We start from the raw sequence: 22,440 nt of genomic DNA, 5'->3' as shown, positions 1-22,440 counted from the left end.
ACATTGTACAATAACCCTATAAACAGTTAAAGCAGTGGTTCCCAACCTTTTTGTCACTTGAGACCAGTCAACACTTGACAATTTTACCTGGGGGGGTTGATTATGTGTATATTCAATACAAAATGTAATCTGAAATGTATATATTCCATACAAAATATGCATCACATCGCATATGTCCATACAAATATGCCTTGCTCCCAATTCGTGCGCACAAGCTGCGCGCCTCCATTGGAAATAACAAACTAGTGTGTGGAAAAGACGCAATATGCAAACACCCGCCATCATTTACAGCAGTCAACCTTCTTTTTGCACAGACATGCAAGATTCACCTGATTTCCGATAATCGGGTTGCGGATCCATTCCTTGGCAGTTCATGGGTCCTTCACTGGACCTTTTCCTCTTCACAAACAAACTGTACAAAGATGTCGATTTCTTACTCATTTTACTCGCTTGTGGGTTAAATTTTGGTGTTTAAAACAGTAATTTTTCAAAATAGAATTTGTCATTCACACTTAGATAATAAATAAAACAGAAGTAATTAATTATTTCATGTGCAACCCGGTATCAATTGATCCACTGACAAGTACCGGTCCGCAGCTCAGGGGTTGAGGACCACAGAGTTAAAGGATATTCAATCAACATTTCTTCAAGTAGTAGGCCATTATGAAAACCAATGCAAATACAATGTGAATATTCTTAAAAAGTTTAAATAATAAATATGCATGGTATTTTAAAGTGCCTACAATATCAATATTGTGCATGTTGATCATCACAATATATTAAATGATTGAATATTGTAAAGTATATATTGAATATTTAAAGTAAAGATGAAAAAAGTTTGCCAAAAAAGTTTTATCAGAAGACCTATTTAAAAGTCTCCTTTATCTATACGAATAGAAAGTAAATATAAAACAAACAAATGAGCGCATTACCAACTTTTTTTATACCAGACCAGGAAAACAAGAAAACAGATCAAAGGGTGGTTGATTTTGTCAAACTGTCAGATCTGCATGTCAGAGTATCTAATCCGTTTTAAATGCAAAGTAGAAATCACTTCTCCAAATGATTATATGACTGAGGGAAGCAGGTTTTGTATTGTGCTCCTGATAATGAATGCATATGTTCAGAAAGTCTCAAAATGACAAGTTCCAGGTCCAACTGCATTTGCACTCTAAAAAAATGTCAGAAAGCACATTAAAAAAAGTCTATTCATGGAGTGAAAATACAATTATGAGAGCAATCAGCATCAACTGAATTACATTTGAAAGTCTATAGAGTTTCTTTTTTTTAAATAAATGACCTTAACTGTATAAAGGCAGTGCCTCCAATTGACAGAATGTTAGTTGTGCAAAAATCATGTATTAGAACTCCTTCAGTAGTTTCAAAGCATAGCAAAGTTAAAGATTGTACATCCACATGGTATACACTAATATAGCATTCTTCTCTAATGGTTTTATTACACTTGACAAATCACTGCATCTCAAGTTTTTGTCTTTAATTAAGTGTGTGAAAATCTAGTGCATGTGGATGCATCTTGATGTTGCAGCAAGTGTTCCAATGACCTCTGAACAAGCAGCAAATCAATGTCTTTTTGTCTGTGTGTGTGTGTGTGTGTGTGTGTGTGTGTGTGTGTGTGTATGCGAGTATGTATGGAAGTAACGGCAACATCTTTCAACTTAAACAGAGTATCAATCTATTACTGGCAAGATTTCCCTCTCTCTCTTTGAAAATGTTTTAATTTTCTGAATCAGTTAAGCAGAACAATGCGAGGAAATCTTTACAGTGGGGTGAACCCAAACCACGTTAGGACGTTTGATTGTGGTATTTGGAGAGCTAGCATGGATGGCTTTCTTGTGATTGCTTTTCTGTATGGCAAATGCTTGAAATAATTCAATATTGATTCAGAATGAATGCTGCTGTTGGATTGTCAGCAGACAACATCTTACCTGTGTAAAGAACAAACTGTATCCTGTTTCCTATGTGGTTTTGGTTCCAGTAGATGACGTTTCCCAATTTCTCAGTGTCATTGGGTGCAGGGACGGCCAGTGGACCAATCAGAAAGGCACAGGCTGATCCCAGGTAACTGATTAGTGATGCAATAGCGGTGGCTGTAGCTCTCTGATCAGGAGCAAACCAAGTAGTAGAGAGAAGAGGGGCGGCACTCATAACAGTAGGACCAGCTAAACCATTTAGAAGTTGACCTCCATGAATCATCCTGTAGATTTAAAATTAAAAAAAGGTGAATAAACCAATTTGTATCAGGAGCACAACCATATTTTACACTGCAATGGAAACATGTTGTTATGTAGTTGCTAAGATGTTAAATTATATATTATGATTGAAGACATTAATTATATTCCATTATCCCTAATTTACCATTAGGTAATTTACCTCATATTCCTTTATCTAATTTACATTATTTTTTATTATCAAGCTTATTCTAGTTTGCATTCTACTTAATAATGTTCAGGTTTCTGTTTTTCATAATGTTATAGAAACAATATAAAAACTTTTTACAATGGTAATTAAGTTATGCAAGGTTAAAGTGATCTAACTTGTTTTGGTGCACTTTCTAACAACACGACCCATAACAATCATGCTTGATCAGTAGACAAAGGGGTCTTTTGTGGCTGTTCAAAAATATTCAACCACATGAGCAATTAGACTTTCAAAGTGATCTATCCAAAATGTAGTGGTCAAGTTTTTAACCACAAAGGATTTTCGATCCAGCTGACACCTGTATTTAGCATCCTTCAATAATTTTTTTTTTAAAATATAAAAGCAGCTTAGTACCAAGTGTGGCTAAAGAGAAACCAAGTTTTCAAATGAGACCAATATGCACTTATAACAATTAAAGGTACAATATGTAATTTTCACCACTAGAAAGCACATAATCACAACAAACAAAGGCGTAGTTTAATGATGCAGTCTCAGTATGCAATCATGATAGTTAAAGTCTTTATTACATGTTATCAGACTTCAGTATTAAGCAAAGTAAAAGGTTATTGCACACCAATTTCAAAATTTTCTTCTGTAATTTTTGCACATAAAAAAAAAAAATCAACCTCACATTGTCATTCGTATTGACACACTGCCTCTATTGACACACTGATAGGCTGAATCGTATTGACGCATTCTATTAACAACACTGCCATACTGACACGCTTTATTGACAAACTTTCACCAGTCATAAAAATATAAATAAATCATAATTTAAATATCAAACTGGGTTTAATTTTTTGCATCCGAAAAAGCAGTTTGAGAGGAGTTTTGACAGATCAGAGCCACCATACAAGAGAAAAGCTAAATACAGAATGTGGTCACTTGAGCCACAGATAACTTTATGACAAATACTGAGCATAAACTAAAGACAGAATGTGGTGGACAGTTGAAATCCCCTATGCTAGATTCAGTTACTGTCACACATCTCCCTGCTGCTGTTTAGTGTGTGTGTGTGTGTGTGTGTGTGTGTGTGTAGACATTATAATAGAAAGATAAATGCCTCATGGTCCGCTTCGGTCAGCTGCTCCGAACTGTCAGCACAGTCTCCATGTATAAAATGTCTTTGGTACAGCCAGTCTCTGTTTTAGATTTGTTTACATGCATAAACGTGTAAAGTATCACAAGCAATGTATCAAAATTCAACTGATTTCCTGTAATAAACTTTGCGTTTGGGGATAATCCAGCGCAGATCTTTGATAAGGAAAACTCTCCTTCCTTTCTATGCAATATTGAATTAACAAAACAGCCCATGTAGCCTATTCATCTATTCTACTTTGGAGAAGAGAGGAGAACAAAGTATCACTGCTTGAATTAACTCCGAAAAGGTTTTGCGTTTTTTCGGAATTGATCAATTAATACGCATCGGACTCAGTGTCAAGGTTTGTGTACATGAATGCGAAAAAATGTCAGACTTCAGTGTGCTAAGACCTTAAAGCTGAAAGCCATCAAAAAGCAAAATAAGATGACAGAGCAATTGCTGATGCTGTACACAGCAGAGTTTTTATTATGACACAGTCTACCACTTCCAGGTCTTTCGAACGTGATCATGTGGAGAAGCATAGCTGTTCTACCATGCTAAGATACATTTTATTATTTTGTTATAATGTCATCAGCACAGGACACCATCTGTATCACTTGTTAAATTTAAATATTCATCAAAACATTTGGCATATTGTAAGTCAGCAAATGTTATAACCGTATTCTTGTGGGTTATGTGGGAATATTTGAATAATAAATAAATAAAAATTACATATTGTGCATTTAAAATTTGAAAACTGTACTTTCCCCAAACGTGGGTTTTGCTGGTTTCTAACCACAAATCACTGCTTCCCTACATGTCTAACAAAGGTGAGGTCTGATAGCAGGGGAAACAAAAGAGCTTTATCAGTGAGACAGGATGACTGAGTCCCAGCGGGGAGACTTGTGATAGCCTAACTGCCTGAGTAAACGTCGCAGTGCTTGTCCTCAGAATAGATCTTCAGCATTGGTGAAGATAGAGATTGACTGAAACATTTCTCCATTTTCTACAGCAGAGACACTCACAAAACCAGACCAAAATCATCTTTTCTTCCATGGTAATCACAGTCGTAAAGATCAAGAGGCTTCCTGTGTCAAGCTTTCCTCTCTAGTTTCTTCCTAGCAATTGTCACTAACTGAACAAAAAGTCTTAAGGTCTATTCTTGTTCACGAAGATGTGAAGTTCTTGACTGTGGCTTGTCAACGAATGTTTGAGGGAGGGAAAAATAAACCCCTCTGAAGATGTACTAAGTGGGTGATTGATGATATACTTGCCCTAGATTTAAAACCGGCTCACAAGTGCATTTGGTTTTGTCTGCACACATAATACGCAACATTCAAACAGCCCACACCTGTTGAACTTTACAGTCCACAAAGGATTTTGGTTTAAATTAAGCCATAGATCAAGCAGTGCCATCCTCAATTCCCAATCAAATATTGTGTGAAGGTTCCCTCAAATGTGCCTTTCTCTTCTGTTTCAACATGTCATCTCATTCTGCAGAATTGTGTTCATATGTTTCTTGACTGGACTTTAGCCTGTGATACTATATTCATCCCATATATCAAGGGATAGTTCCCCCCCAAATGAACGTTTACTCATTATTTATTCACCATTAAGTGGTTGCAAACAAGCTCTCGTGACACAAGAGCAGCAAAGTTATTATTATGAAAAAGACTGCCACTTCTAGTTCTTCCAATCGTGATCACTTGGAGAAGCAGAGCTGTTTTACCATGCTGGATACATTTTAATATTATGTTAATGTCATTGACATAGGACACCACCTGTGTCCCTTGTTAAATTTTAACAATACTCGAAATATCTGGGATAAAGTACATAAATTAAAAAAATATATACAATACCTGACAAAAGTCTTGTCGCCTATCCACGTTTTAGGAACAACAAATAACTTGTGGTTGATGGTTTGGTATCAGAAATGGCTTATATGAGGCAAGAGCCTCTAGATAACGCTGATTTAACCAAAATAAAATATGATCATGCGTTGATTTTTAATTATTTCATTAGGACAGTAAAGTCTGACTTTGCTTCGACAAGTCTTGTCAGTTAACAGAAAGAAAGTACAGTATAGAATATAAAATCATGGTGCAGTGAAAAAGAATTAATATTGTGTAGGACTCCCATGAGCTTGGAGGACGGCATGCATACATGTCTCCAATGACTCAAATAACTTAATAATAAAGTCATCATGGCAAAAAAAGCGTTCTTGCAGGACTCTCAGAGTTAGTAAAGATTCTTTGGATTTATCTTCAATGCCTCCTCCATCTTACCCCAGACATGCTCAATAATGTTCATCTCTGGTGACTGGGCTGGCCAAAACTTAAGCACAATGACCTTCTTTGCTTTCAGGAACTTTGATGTGGAGGTTGAAGCATGAGAAGGAGTGCTATCCTGCTGAAGAATTTGCCCTCTCCTGTAGTTTATGTAACGTGCAGCACAAATATCTTGATACCTCAGACTGTTGATGTCCCCATCTACTCTACAGATCTCTTACACGCTCCTAAACTGAATGTTACCCCAAACCATGATTTTTCCTTCCCCAAACTTCAATGATTTCTGTCAGAATCTTCGGTCCATGTGGGTTCCAATAGGTCTTAGTAATGATTGGGATGCAGCTCAACAGATGGTTCATCTGAAAAATCTACCTTTTGCCACTTTTTCAAATGATCAACTAGAAGTCAAGTTATTATTTGTTGCTCTTACAACTGGGACCGACGACAGGACTTTTGTCAGGCAGTGTATAACACTATTCTATCAAGGGGTTCCAAAGTTGGAGTTTTTATTCTGTTGAAGACAAATTAATATATTTTGAAGAAAGATGAAAACCTGTAACCATTGACTTGCATAGTAGGAAAAACAAATACTATGGAAGTGAATGGTTATATGTTTCCATCTTTTTTGTGCTGAACAGAAAAAAAAGAAATTCAAACAAGTGAAAGGTAAGTAAATGACATAATTTTTTTATTTTTGGGTGAACTATGCCTTTAAAGAAATGGGCTAGAATGCAATGCACTGTGGATTTCTCTCTAAAGAAACAGCAGGTCTACATTTGCATTGATTGAAATCATTGTGATACCCCTCACGTAGCTCATAATTGGATCGTAGATGATTCTAAATCCTACACCTCGAGCTGATCATTACGACTCTGCGTTCGCCAATTACGACTGGAAACAATGCAAAATTGACAATTCAGGTATAAAGAATGACTACAGATATTGCCCACTAGATTAAGGTCAAGGAATTCCAGACTGAATTGATTCTGTTAACCTACTTTAATTAAGCAATAAAGCGTAAGACTATGTTGTAATTAAAATCAAATAAAGGCTATAGTGTTAGGCACACCACTTAGTGCACTGCCTTTGATTCTTTCATTCATACTGTAATAAAAATAAGAAACAGTGTTTTAAAAATATTTTTTTTTATCTTATGTTAATGTTTGATGTGTCTTATTTTAAATCAATTTAGCTCTTATTTAGGCCCCAGCAATGGTATTAAGTATGATTACAAGAGTCTGGAGAGTAAACTTCCAGTTACACTATGAAATATGCACAGTTGCAAAGTCACATGGTGGGAGGGGATTTCTATATCATACAATGTCCACAGATAATACTAATCCCATGCAAAGGGATTAAGTTAACAGCAAATATTCACTTTTGCAAGCGTTTTTCCTCCCAAAGAAAACACACAAAAAAGCTGTGCATTCATGTTTTTTTAATAACATAACATATTATAGTATAATAATTAATACAATACCAGCAGGCCTTGCGAGGCTTTTGCAGGGTTACAGTGAACTATATAAGCTAACAGTTAAAAATTATATATTATTAGATGGTGTTGGTATCAAAGATAGAAAATGTAATATTACATTTCTTAGAAGTTTGATTCATTATCCTGCAACTTTTAGGCACAAGTACTTTTGGAATAACCTATTTGAATATATCAATTTGTAACTTGATCTGGACTTATAACAACAAACACTGTGTCACTAATAAAGTCAGTGAAATATAATTTGAAATTATATATAATTACATATCCAACCAACCAGTTTCTCAAGAGATATAAAGTTGATTTTTCTGAATCTTGTGTTTTTTGCGGAATGGATGTTGAGACTGTTATCCACTTGTTTTTTGACTGCATGCATGAATGCATTTCTGGTTTGATGTTGAATGTCTATTTAATATACTTAATGGTGATAGAATTAATATAAAGAAAAGAGATGTCATAAATTACTTGAACAAAAAAAAATATAGATAAGAATCTCCTGTTTATGTTAAATCTATGGTATTTTTTACGTATACCCGCTCTTGTTCTTAGTTTTTTTCTTCTCTCCTTTCTTTCTTTTTGTTATTTTGCTTACAGATTTTATGCTTAAATGTGAACATCCTATTGTAAGATTATTTATGCATAATTTAATTACACATTTAATCACAGCAAGGTAAACGTTTCGAGCCTCGGCTGGGTCAGTTTGCAGTTCTGTGTGGAGTTTGCATGTTCTCCCTGCATTCGCGTGGGTTTCCTCCGGGTGCTCCGGTTTCCCCCACAAGTCCAAAGACATGCAGTACAGGTGAATTTGGTATGCTAATATTGTCAGTAGTGCATGTGTGTGAATGAAAGCGTATGGGTGCTCCCTAGTGACTGTAAAACATAAACTGGATAAGTTAGCGGTTCATTCTGCTGTGGTGACCCTCGATTAATAAGGGACTAAGCCAAGAAGAAATGAATGAATAAATAAATTCATTATGGCGGTACGGTGGCTTAGTGGATAGCACTGTTGCCCCACAGCAAGAAGGTCATTGGTTTGAGTACCGGCTGAGCCAGTTGCCTTTTCTGCGTGGAGTCTGCATGTTTTCCCCATGTTTGTGTGGGTTTCCTCTGGGTGCTCCGGTTTCCCCCACTGTCCAAAGACATTCGCTATAGGTGAATTGCATGTACTAAAATTGTTATAGTGTATGACTGTGTGTGAAAGCGAGAGTGAATTGGTTTTTCCCAGTACTGGGTTGCGGCTGGAAGGGCATCCGCTGCGTAAAACATATGCTGGAATAGTTGGCAGTTCCTTCCACTGTGGCAACCCCTGATAAATTAGTAACTAAGGCAAAGGAAAATTAATGAATAAATTCATTTTTAATGTATAATAAATGATAAAAGATACTAACTGAAAAGAGTAATAAAATTGTGCTTAATGCACAATAAAACAGTGCATTAATATGCATGATATATCTAATTATATTTCAAATTAAATGATTCCATTTTGGATGCAGGATCATTAAAATCTGCATTACAATGTATCACTTTCTCACTTGTGATCATTTATGTATAATTAACTATTTTAGAATATTCAGTGCTTTTTTTTACCATTTGCACACTACTTGATCTAAAATCATTGTTCTTTGCGATATTTTTAGGTGACAATCCACTAGGCTTTGAAATTGAAGCAAAGTGAGAGATGAAAAGGAAGCACCGAGTCTCATGAAGAAAATGTAAGAAAAGTGGTAATTTAGCCTTAGATGATTCTGATCGGGTTCGAACAATGTCAGAGAGGGATTACTAACGCTTCCTAATAAAATGCTGGTCCAACAGGATGTGCATGCAAATTTGATAACTTTTATGAAAGTGACTAAGCAACATGTTTTATAAATGGGCTTCTTTATACTGACCAAAACAATTATGGTGTTGCTAAAAATTAAAACTAAAAACCAAAAGTCAGAATAAAAGACCAGAGAGAATTTCAAATATGCTGCCAGGCCCTAAAAATCAGTCAGCCAAGACATGATACAATCATGTCCTTATGCTGATCTTCAAAGGGGAACAAGTAATAGTATTCAATCAAAAGACTGATTGAAATTTCTGTTCATTTTGCCTTGCAAGGAACATTATGGCTTTAACCAAATGACTCGTCACAGTAAAAAAAAACAAAAAAAAACAAAAAACTGTCCAATGGCCATAAATCGGTCTGTGCCTCCTATTGGAATACTTCTGCCGCAACAACAATCTCTGTTGATTTGAGAACAACGTTTGTCATTTGTAATCAAATGTCATTGTGTAAAAAAATGATTTATTACTGCAACTTCTTGCCAGGATTAAATAATCATCACAGAGTCATTCTGACACAAAACAAAGCTTCTAAATAAAGATCTAGCTTAATGAAAGAACCTGAAAAATTGAGGAATTGAGATTAATGCGTTAATGAAGTTAAAGTAATTTAAGACACTCTAAAAAATTGTATTATGTTAATTATTTATAATTATTCATCTTGATCTAAACTATTATACTATTGTGTTTTTCTCTAGAGGTTTTTAGGAATCTGTAAAATGCTTTGTACTATGAGTGTTGTTTTAAAGGTCACACCACACCACCAAAGCCAAATTTGTCTAAATAGGAAAAGTCTTCTGAAGAAAGGCTGGTGGATATGGCCAACAATATTATCACCAGAATTATTTATGATGAGTATAGTGGAGACTTGATTTTCCTTGTGTATTTGATGACTCTAAATAAACTTGTAAAATGTTGGTGAAGTTCCATTTAGAATAGGTAAAGCATACATTTACATGGACTGTCTTCATACAGAGTATTTAAAGTTATTAAAGTTAATAGTAATAAAGTTGCTAATTGTTAGTTTATGTTAACTCACGTTGCATTGACTACTGTTAACAAGCATGAATTTGGATGTTAATAATGCATAAATAAATGTTGAACTGTTATTGATAAATGCAGGCATTTTTCATTAGTAGTTCATGTTAGTAAATACTATAGGGATGCTCCGATCAGGATTTTTACAGCCTGTAAAGAGTAATGATTTCTTGTCATAGTGATCAACAAACATTCACAAACGGTGTCGCAAAAATGTACACCTGCAACTACACCTCTGGAGATGTAGTTGGAAACATAATTCCTGGCTAGGATCTATTCCCAGTTATCCCCCCTATGTCTTATTCATTTAGAACATTCTAACATTTAAACTTGGAATTATAAAAAAACGCATTTAAGTAATCTCTTTAAAGAGTAACTTGCTTTCAAAGTATTTTTACAGTTCAGTTTTAGCGATCTTCATGTTTACAATTGTGTTGCCCTCGTAGTGCACTTTGAAAACATTGATGTCATTTTGAACACAGCCGTGACTCATGATGAAAGCTATAGGTGACCTATTATTTAAAAGCAGAATTCACGTTACGTCTCCAAAGCTTTTAAAAACAAAAAACATATACGTTAATGCTTTTAATTTATAGTAGGTTATTTATTAATTATCTATACTGCACATGACATGGGTCTCTTGGTTAGAACGTTTCTGCAGTGGTCAAACTGTAAAGGTAAACTTTAAAAAAAATGAAAAATAAATAAACAATAATAATCATCATCATCAACATATTTCTTAATATTATTATTAAAGTAGCATCTTTATATTTCTTAATAAATAGCCTCAATATTTATTTATATGATTTATATATGATATTAGAATGTGTGTCAGCTTTTGTAAGTGATTTTATGTTTTATAATAGAATATGTAATGTTTTCAGTATTTGTAAAGAAAACATAAGCCCTATATGTGAAATTTATACATTTAAATTAATATGGAAAACCAATGCATGTTTTTACCAAAACTAATATTGGATTTTTTTTTTTTTTTAAATGTGTGTGCATGTAAAACAATATAATTTGCACAAAGAAATAAAGGTGTTCTTCTCTAAAGAAGTTGTTACCACCTCGTTTAGAGCATCATTATGGGTGTTTTATGTACCTAACTAACGTGGTTTAAATGTTGGATCTGTGACAGAGAAACTACGGCTTTTGGGGTACTTTTTCCAAACGATGCATCGTACTATGATTGTTCAGCCGCGAGTTATGTGTTATGAGTTGTTTGGGAAATGAACCCCAGATCAGCGAGTACTGATCGAGTCATTAAATGTGATTATCGGCCAGAGATCGGTATCGGAACATCCCAAATACATTAACTATGAAACCTTGTTGTGAAGTGTGACCAATTAATCCATACAGAGTAAAAATGAGCTCATCATCATGTATCAAATCTATAACATTACATCATATGATACTGTTTATTGCCCAGTCCTGTTTTAAAGGTGTAAGAAATTTGATGACAGAAAAAACACACAGACACACTTCTGTATGGAAATAAGCAGTAAGCATATTAAAAGTAAAAAAGGTGTTGTGTTACACAGAAGAGGAAATAATTACAATAAAATGCATATTAAAGAATGACTTCAGTTCCATTTTGGGGTGAACTATCCATTTCAACAGCTACTATCAAGATAAGCATCTAAACTGAGCTTCTTGATGCCTGATGGTGTCCAGTTTACCCTAAAAACGTGAACTCCTAAACAAAACAGCTCATTCACATGGTAACAGCCCTTTCTAGACTGGCATATCACTGATTACCATCAGTCACATGCTGGATCACTTGATATGCAAGATGGTCATTAGCTTTTCACTCAGGATCTTTTTATACTTCATTAATGCAAGTGCTGACACCTAGTGGCAGCTCAGAACATGATGCACAAAGTGTCCGTGCATGATTTAGACGTGTGGGACCTGAGCTGAACCACGGGCTTTCAGTAGCTCTCTATAAAGTTGAGTTTTATGGTGCGAAACACGTATATAATGACTCAGGCAGTGTTAAAGTAGCAGAGGAAGCACTACGTGAGTCATGGGGTCTGTGAATAAGTCCTAAGTATTTTTGCAACTCTCACTGTTCTGGCACCTGCTACTTTCAATAAAGCCTACATGTGAGATTTGCCCATTATTTTTTTAGGCGAAGAGTTGACGGTCAATTGAATAATGTCTGCTGGGGATGTACTTAGAGCATAAAATATAAAACACACAACATAGATGGAGTCACGGTGTATGAATCAATAAAGTGGACACATTAAGTGGCCCCGTGTTGAAATCAAGCATTACATTAACAGTCACTGCAGTGCAGGCTATAGATGCTTGTGGCAATATATGCTTGTGGTGTAGTACATAAAATCAACACAGTGTCTGCTCTTTCTCCCATGAAACGGTCCTAAAAAGCTGTAGCTTTTTTATATTGAGCAACTGCACTATGTTTTGATTATATAACTGAAAAGGTCAATGTGTCGCTTGATGTTCTAGTGTTGTGGGGGCTGTGAAACTATGGTGTTATTTTATCTAAGCAACTAACATGCAAAGATAAAATAAAGTTAAAAGGGAAACATTATAATGAATGCAGTATATAAATATTTATTTCAGTGTGTGTGTGTGTGTTTGTGTGTGTGTGGTAACTGTAATGATAAGCTATGAGAAAAGAAAGGTTTTAAAAACTGTACTTGTATGGAAATTCAAACTACATATAACTATGAGATAAGAACAAGAGTATGCATGGTGTAGCTCCTCCCCTTCTATGATTCCAGTTTTACTCTGCAGAAAACAGAGTGACTTGGGGTTAGGCATGGGCTGGTATAAGATTCTGACAGTATGATAACCTTGTAAAAAAATATCACGGTTTCACTGTATGATGGTATTGTGATTACTGCTCTAAAATATATTCTTTTTAAATGTCTGGGTAAACAACAAAAACGTTTCCCCTTTGAACAAAATATATTTTATTTTGAGAAACATTTAAAATATTTTGGAACAATAATCGTGAGGTAAATAATTCAAATTATTATTAATTAATTATTATTAATTATTATTATAATATTTGTTTCATATTTGTAACATATTTCTTACAATTTAAAATGTCATCTTTGGATATAAATAAATAAATATAATAAAATATAAAATAAAAATAAAATAAATAAATATAATAAAAAATCTTGCTTATAATGGTATGGTATAGCAGAAAATGTTGGCAGTTTTAAAACCTTGACTTTTCCAAACAGCGGTATACATCTAGTTAAAAAAAAAAAAAAAAAGTTAATCGTCTCATGCCTACTCGGGGTGCAGCTAGAGCTGATTGTTTTATTCCACTAAGAAAAACAAATTTTGGTCAAGCTAGTTTTTCTTTTAAAGCAGCAAATCAGTGGAAATTTATATTGCAATCTGTTAGAGAATGTGTGAAAAAGTCATTTAAGTATAATTTTAAGAAAAAGCTTTTTTAAAAATCAATATTGTGAACACCAGGCTTTTTGATGTTGTTGTTGTATTCTATTGTTTATTTGAGTAATGTTTTAGTTTGAATTTGTATTTGATTGGTATGGCCTTTAACATCTGGCAACTTGGGACCACCAATGAAAACTAGTCTTTGGGCTAATTTGGGTAAATTTACATTCTTATAGACACTTATACGTTGATATATGTACACGGTCTTTTGTTGTGAAATACAAAGAAACAAAAAACAAAACAAAAAAAATCCTAAAACTTGTTTTTAATAAGGACACAATAAATCATACCTGCCAACATTTTGTCACCTTGGATTTATAAGGTTCTATCTGCATTCTGAATGATTTTGAGATATTGAGCTTCCAAATTTTGCATTCCATAGCAAACAGTATGTGTAACATCATTGTTTTTTAAATGAAAAGTCTTAAAATGTGAAGAACTTATAAAAAAAACATCCCATAACATAAATAAGTTGTACTTTAACCCCTTCAGACCCTGCATCCATTACAATGGACATCAAATGACATCCCATTTTTCTGAAATTTGGAACATAATTCAGGTCTGAAGGGGTTAAAAAGAATATGTTAATAACAAAAATGTCAAATAGAACCTTATAATTCTAAGGTGATGATTTGTCTCTAAAATTCAAGAAGATTGGTGGTGGAGACGTTGTGTGTTTATCTAAATAACACAGTTGATAATTGGTAATTGTACTGTGGTGTTGGTAATTGTACTATGGATCAGGTTTTGAGCGGTCGCTGCGATTAGATACTATACCAAAGTTGGCAACCCAGGGTTGTTACAGACTGTAGGACTGTACCAAAAAACTGAGAACCAGAGCCGGGGGGAAATTACGGGAGTTTTCTGGAGGAAATAACAAAATGGGATGGTGGCAAGAGATGGGTCTGAAACACAGGAGACTCTTAGGAAAAACGGGAGTGTTGGCAGGTATGCGATAAATTGAAACTATGAAAGTTATGAAATTGTTTAAAAATTTTGAATATATTTTGCAGTTTCACTATATTCAGTCTAATCTCTCTAGGAGACGTAACTATTTTACATTTTGTCAGTTTAGTGGCTAATTCGTACAAATTTGTACGAGTTCGGTCGTTCGAAAAATTTAAGTTTTTTGGTGCGGCACCAAACCCCACCACTACTGTAAACCCAACCGTCATTGGGGGATAAGCAAATCGTACTAAATTATATGAATGAGAGCTTACAAATTAGCCACTAAATCAAAAAGTTACAAAATTAACACAAGATTTTTGTGAATGAACCTCTGCATGAAAAATTGGTTTATGCAAGTAAAACACATTTATTTAGTTTATTTTTGTTAAATCTTTTGAGCAATATTTAAGTTTTTCAAATGTTCATTTGGTAAAAATAAATTTTAGATAAATATATATGCATATAAATATCAAAACATTTAAAAGAGTTTTGTCTGTTTTTAAGTAATAATTGAAAAAAAAAAAACATTAAGTTACTACAGTTTCCTTAAGTTCAAAAACATGTAAAATTTTAAAACTGTATACAGATTTTAAATGCATTAATGAGTTGATAAAGGTGGGAAATAACCAATACGATCTCACCACAATTCGTAACTTTTTGATTTAGAGGCTAATTCATATGAATTCAAAAATCTCATTAGTATAATTTAGTACGATTTGCTTATCCCCCAATGACATTTGGGTTTAGTGGTGGGGTTGTTTGCCATGCCTCCTTTTTGAAATTGTAAATTTAAGTATGACTGCACTTGGCCACTAAACTGACAAAATGTTAAATAGTTGTGTTTCCTTGTGAGATCAGACTAAAATAACAAAATACATGATTACATACAGATGTATAAAATTCTAAAATATTCTCAGCAGTGCACATTTACATTCAATGAGGCAACAGAATATTCCTCATTAATTGAAATGATTTATGCATTGCTCGTTTTTTTATTACGCAAGTTAATACTGTTGACAAATTCACTAAAATATATTGAAAACAGATGATGAAGATACACTTATTCAAAGCTATTCAGGCAACACTGCTTAAATGTCATTCACAGGTTAAATTAGCTGTCAAAAAATAATAATGAATATAGCTTTGTTTCCTTCTCTCCTAACTGCAATAGGAAGCTTGCTCTAGTTATTTCTTTGTGTGCTGATGTTAGCCATGTGTGAATGAAAAAGCTTAAAGAGATAAGAAGGAATGAGAGAAAATGGAAAGAGAACACAAAGCAGAGAAGAGGACAGGAACATTCAATTTTACAGGTAAAAGAATCCTAATCTAAAGCAAACAGAGCGTGTTAGTCCTGTTAGAGTCTTCCGCTACCGTGTATTTAAGCAAATGAAAAGGTCACATCTTAAAAGCTGTAAACCCTGCAGCTGCACAGTGTAACATTGCCAATGAATAATACACATTCTCTTATCATATACTGCAATGAATTTCACATCGGTATGAATCTTGTGAAATAAGTGACTTCATTTATCATTAAATTGTATTATGTTTGGCCACCTCGCTCTCTAGATAGCAGCACTGAACAGTGGAAAACACAAATCAGCTGACAACTACATCTAGCCTTGCAAATACAGATAGATCATAAAAGCCATAGTCACACAATACATTATTTGCCATGCGTGTTATCAAACAGAGACTGTCAACACTATTTCTTTGGATGTGCAAATTCAGACTTCAAACAGACAAAGACATACATATTCAAATGACCATCAAAAATGTGGAACCAACCTATAGAAATCCAATCAGGAATTGCTGCAATGTCATAAAATAGAACAACATAATAGTTTACCGGAGAACTTTTAAAGAGATTGTTCACACAAAATGTAAGTTTACATTACTGTTTGAGTTTAGGTATAAAGACAAAACAAAATTAATGCCCAAAGCTCCAGGTGATAAGCAATTTTTATACTTTATATCCTTGTGTATATGCTCTAAATCATCAAACGCAATTATAAATGTAAATATCCAAGTAATTATAATGTTATGACAAAGTAAAGAGACCTTTTGTGAAGTTAAATTTGATTATTGGCTTTTGAATGTATTGTTATGCAAACAACTGACCAGATTTTCATGCAATTAAATTGCTATTCCTGCTTCAAAAACTCGCAAATTAAACCCTTAGATGTCACCATCTCACAGATGGTACTTTTTAATCTAAATTTTTATCTGAACTTATCTTTTATACAACATGTTGTATATATCATTGCCAGGTGTGATCTTAAAAATTGTAGCTGAGTGACAAAAAATGTAAAGGGTGTTAACTGGGACAAAATGATTGACAGTAACAATACAAACAACCGAACAGTCCATTAAAGACAGTTATGATGTGCCAAAGCCTGCCTACTCTTCTGCTGCAAACTCAAAAGAATGTACTTTTTCTTTACACACACTTTTAGGTTGTAGAACAGGTAGGCGACTTGGCGCAGCAACTGTCTGCCTTGTGTCTTGTCTGCTACTTTGAAAGTTTATTGTTTATCCCTGTTGGTTCTTGTGACAGATAATTAGTGTAAACAATTGAGTTAAAAATATATTTTAAGTAGTGTGTTGTCAGATTATTAGATGTTCGTAATACGGCATCTTAGCCAGTATTCCTTGCCTTTCAAATGAAATAAATTAAATAAATAATTTTAAACTTTTTGCTATTTCGTTTTTAGTTCTCACATAAATAAGTGAAACGTCATTCGCTAATCCCCAAGGCCACTGTTGACTATCTGCATATGTGGTCTATCATTGAACTATTATCTTTGTTTAACAAAAAACCCTCAAAATAAATGGAGAATTGGCTTCAATAAATGCTGTTTTCTGTACTAACAAATAAATTCTTACGGGATGTTTTATATTATATTGCATGTCAAAAACCTGTCAAAATATTTGGCCAACTTTGATTTGGAAATTGATTTGATCCAAGTCAAGAGGAAAAAAAGCAAACATATGCATTTATAAGTTCACTAAAAGAAAAAGTAGAACTATTATTTAGAAAATAGATGAGGTAAAATTTCCATTTTATGCCAATTGCATATACACATTCCTTTTAAAATCACCATTTCTTGCACAATTTTGGGCTATTCGAGATGTTGAGAAAATGCCTGGATTATCTCATTGAGAAATTGAGGAATTGCATAATTATGCAAATGATCAGGAACCAGCCTATACCGTCAGCTTGGCTAAAACACTTTTTTAGGATGAATCGTATTGTGTAAGAGTCTTACCAGCGTCTGTAGTACAGGTCTTTAAGGGGCACGCTTCGTAACGCTGCGCCCAGCACCATGAAGAACGCTGACAGTAACAAAGATGCTCGTAAACCTTTAGCACAAGACAGAGAGGAAGAAAAAGGATTGATGTCAGGCAGATATAATATCTTGTAAGCTTTCATGAACTGATGAGATTAGTTGTTGATATAGATCTATCCCCATGACACCAGCTATATAAGCATCAATCAGGCTGATATTAGAATTAAGAGAGCAGATAAGATGGGAACGAGTCAAACATCAAAAAGAATTTAATAGAACTTATTGACATAACAAATGTTTTGGTGTTCAGAAGGCATAAAATCTATACTCTCTAAGCATTTTGGAGTCATGCATGAGCACAAAACAGTTTTGAGTTTAATATAAAAATTGCAGTCTGCGGCTTTCAGCAAACATGGTTTTTACAGCCTGTGGCAATCACTTTTTTGTTAAGAACAAAATGTAAAGGGTCAGTTCACCCAAATCAGAGAATTACCTCATCATTTACTCTTCCTCATGTGGAGTTTCGGTTTTCTGTTGAACAGAGGAAGATAATTTTGGAGAATACTGGCTGTTGAGACCCATCAATTTCCATAGTAGGATTTTTTTTATTCGAAAGTCATTGGTTCCAGCAACAAGCATTTTTCAAAATATCTTCCTTTGTGTTTAACAGAGAAAAGAAACTCAGGTAGGTTTTGAACCAGTGTAGGATAAGTAAATAATGACAAACTTCAAATTCAAACTATCCCTTTACTTATAGTCACTATAAGTTAGAAAGTCATGTTTAAGATAAGGATTCAAACATTGTCGGAAGCTTTTGTTTTATACATTTACACTAAAGTATGCAAATACCCCAAATAGAGTGTGCTAATGTAATAATAAGCAAAACTGGAGTGTTGACTATCTATTGCATTAGAATGAAGGTGTAAGCACAGAGAAACTGAAGACATTTGTTTGACATTATCGGGTTTGGGAGATAGCTGAAAATGCATCTTATTTTTAGGTAAGATAACAAGTAAAAGGCAGCAGGAAAATGTTAAAAACAAGCATACAGTCAGGTTTGACCAAACGCTCTTTTCTTAAATGCAAACCATGTGAGCGTTCTTTGAAAAAGGCTTGAAAATGACATTTCCAAGGCTCAATTCTTCACAACAAGGCTCTTATCTTAAAGGCACAGTTCACTCAACAATTACAATGTTCTCATTACTTACTCAACCTCATGTCATACCCAACCAAAATGCTATGATTTGTTCCGTGGAGTGTACGGTTTTAGCAACTATTCCTAATATAAAGAACGTTTATATTAACCATGTCATCCAGCTTCATACAAGTTGTTGTTATAACATCTGAAATCATACAGAAGTGTTTTATGGGGAAAACTCAAACTAGATTCTAAAACTATTTATTTTGGAACAACTTTTTTATTTTAACTTTTTACTTTAGAATAATTTCTTGTTTTTGAGTATTTTGACATCCAAGACCACCATTATATGTTTTGTATGGAATTACTTTGTTATTTATTTATTGCATTACTAAAACCATGAAATGATAATTTTTAGGAATCGGGGAATAAACAATGATAGAATGTTCTAGCGATACATATAAAATTTTATCAACCAACAGTAAATAAAAAAAAAATGTAATAAAGCTAGTAATTAATACAATAAATATAAATACATGTATATATATTTTTTTTCTCCGTACAATCTATATCTTAACCTTCTGGTAATTACAAAAACTCATTTTTGAGAAATCAGGTGCCCTTCACATATGTAATAAATGTTGAGTCGAGTGGGATGTTGTGAATCAGCATCTGTTTTATTGGACACATTCCATCAATGTTCAAATTGTAATTATACGTAAACACTAAATACTGTAACTGTGACACATCCATTAAGGCTTAACTTTAAACTGCAATAGACTTGAAAAAGATTATGCAAAACTAACACAAAACGAAGGAATGAACTTATTTTTAAAAAATTTTAATAAATAAAATAAACAAAATAAATAAATAAATAAATTACATAAACAAATTAAATAAAATAACTGAATAAATAAATAAAATAAATAATAAAATAAAATAATTATTATAAGTAAAATAAATAAATTAATTAAAATAAATTACTTAATTAAAATAAAGAAAGAAAATAAAGAAACTAAAACAATTAAATAAATACATAAATAAATAAAACTAAATAATTTCATTTAATTATTCATTCATTCATTTTGGCTTAGTCCATTTATTATTCCGAGGTTGCCACAGCGGAATGAACCGCCAACTCATCCAGCACATGTTTTACGCAGCGGATGCCCTTCCAGCTGCAATCCATCTCTGGGAAACATTGATACACACTCATTCACACTCATACACTACGAACAATTTAGCCTACCCAATTTATCTGTACCGCATGTCTTTGGACTGTGGGGGAAACCGGAGCACCCGGAGGAAACCCACGCGAACGCAGGGAGAACATGCAAACTCCACACAGAAACGCCAACTAACCCAGCCGAGGCTCAAACCAGCGACCTTCTTGCTGTGAGGCGACAGCACTACCTACTGCGCCACCACATCGCTCATAAATAAAACTAATTAAAATAAATTAGTCATATTAAACCAAATAAATAAAATGATTAATTAAATTAGCATAATAAACTATATATATATATATATATATATATATATATATATATATATATATACATATATATATATATGTGTGTGTGTGTGTGTGTGTGTGAATAATTTGAGCACTACAACAGTTTAATTCTCAAAAGACTCAAAAGGAACTGAGAGTCTATAAAGTGAAAGTTCCTCAAAAATGTGTGAAAAATTTCGTACATGAAGTTCCATTGAAAACCAGCTACAGTATGTGGTGTAGCAGTGTACATTTCACAATGTGCAAATTTTCTTCTTCCAGCCAGGATGTAATAAATAAAAGCATATCATTTACTTCCTTTGTGATCATTAAATATTCCTTTTTTCAGTTTCAAATATCATTCAAGGCCCATGAGGCTGTTATTCCAACAACTTAGTAGTCATAACAATCATGAACGCTCAACCTGCAACCAATGACACCAGGCTTACGTAATGACATCATGTCATCTGTCATATGATCTTAGGGAACTGGTTTTGTGGCGTCCCATGTGATGAACTACTTTTTATGATGATTATTTTATTTTAGCAGCGATACATGTACTAATCTAATCAACTAATCCACATAAAGCATTCTATAAAACATATCACTTTTACATTTTACATTACAAAATTAAGTACTTTGGAGAAGTTATGTATTCAGGCATGCCAACTGAATTGTGTATTTTGAATCAAAAGGATAATGGGCACATCAAGACATTTGTTGACATCCATGTCTTTTTTAGCATTTTAATTCTATTTCTCGAGACAACAGACTTGTATATCTAAATAATAAGGGGAAATGGGATGAATACTTGGGCTTTTGAGAAAGATGTAGGATGCTACATGAGTGTTTCGTGTATGTAATCATGATAATTAATATGTATTAGCCTTTTCAAATTCTGCTTCAGTATTTTAATAAAAGTGAAAAGTCTGAATGTGCGCATATAAAACCAACTTTAACTCACTAAAAAGAGCAGTAGCACAGAACTATAATGAGGATAAAAATGATTACACTTAATTGAAATGATAATCTGGAAGTGGCATGTGTGTGTGTGTGTGTGTGCGTGTGTGTGTATATATATATATATATACACACACACACACACACACACACACACACACACATACATACATATATATATATACTTATATATATATATATATATATATATATATATATATATATATATATATATATATATATATATCACAATGAAATAAACCAAACTGAGTTTAACTATTTCATTTTATACATGTGAATCATCACAAGTCTGTAATTACTGTTGCCACACAACAAACGTACCAAAATCATCTGCTGCAACTTGTTTGTGTGTGTGTGTGTGTGTGTGTATATATATATATATATATATATATATATATATATATATATATATATATATATATATATATATATATACTGTATCCATATACTGTATCTATATGTATATACTGTATATATACTGTATCCATATACTGTATCCATAGCACAAAACAACTGACCTTTCTTGTCCATCAGCCACATAAAGAGCAGCCAGGGCAGGTAACCTACTGGACCCCAGAGCACCAGAATGGCGATATCTGTCGATGAGAACTCGAACACATGTTTGGCTGAGTTCTGGATCGGGCCCCAGGTGTTCCACACGAGTCCTTGCATAAAACCCAACAATGAAAACATAGTGAGAACAAACCATCGTCTCCCGTACACCCTGCTGAAAACAGGCTGAGTGCTTGTGGTGTTTGTCGCCGGCTGGGCTGGAACCAGCAAAGGCTCCCTTTCCCCTTCGGTGCTTTCTGCGGCACCCATCGAGAACACACGGTATCACGTTAAAAAATGTCTTTATGCTATCTAGCAACGTTTATATCATGGCACATTAAAAACTAGGGCAGTCGCTCAATTGTCAGCTGCCCATCGAAACAAAAACATCCGATGACACTCGCTGGAAACTTTATTGCGCATGCGCTGTGTC

At 33.8% G+C, this 22,440-nt stretch overlaps 1 protein-coding gene across 2 annotated transcripts in view; it reads right to left on the bottom strand.

Annotated features, from left to right (window-relative positions):
• The window catches only part of slc49a4 (solute carrier family 49 member 4), an 86,761-nt gene extending 64,352 nt beyond the window's left edge, over positions 1-22,409 (bottom strand). Inside the window, exons 1-3 of one of the 2 annotated variants that reach the window (XR_015498813.1) lie at positions 21,974-22,409; positions 17,821-17,914; positions 1,947-2,215 (exon numbers count right to left, since the gene is read on the bottom strand). Coding sequence is in view for 1 of the 2 variants with exons in the window: in NM_001004597.1 (NP_001004597.1) it covers positions 1,947-2,215; positions 17,821-17,914; positions 21,974-22,277 (667 nt within the window). In the remaining variant the exon portion in view is untranslated. 2 annotated transcript variants of the gene reach the window in all.
• Positions 22,410-22,440: the final 31 nt, after the last annotated feature.

The sequence above is a fragment of the Danio rerio genome, chromosome 9 (assembly GCF_052040795.2).
Source record: "Danio rerio strain M-AB ecotype USA chromosome 9, GRCz13ab, whole genome shotgun sequence".
Classification (NCBI taxonomy): domain Eukaryota; kingdom Metazoa; phylum Chordata; class Actinopteri; order Cypriniformes; family Danionidae; genus Danio; species Danio rerio.
The sequence above is the reverse complement of the archived record's forward strand: the minus strand, read 5'-3'. Positions and strand labels throughout refer to the sequence as shown.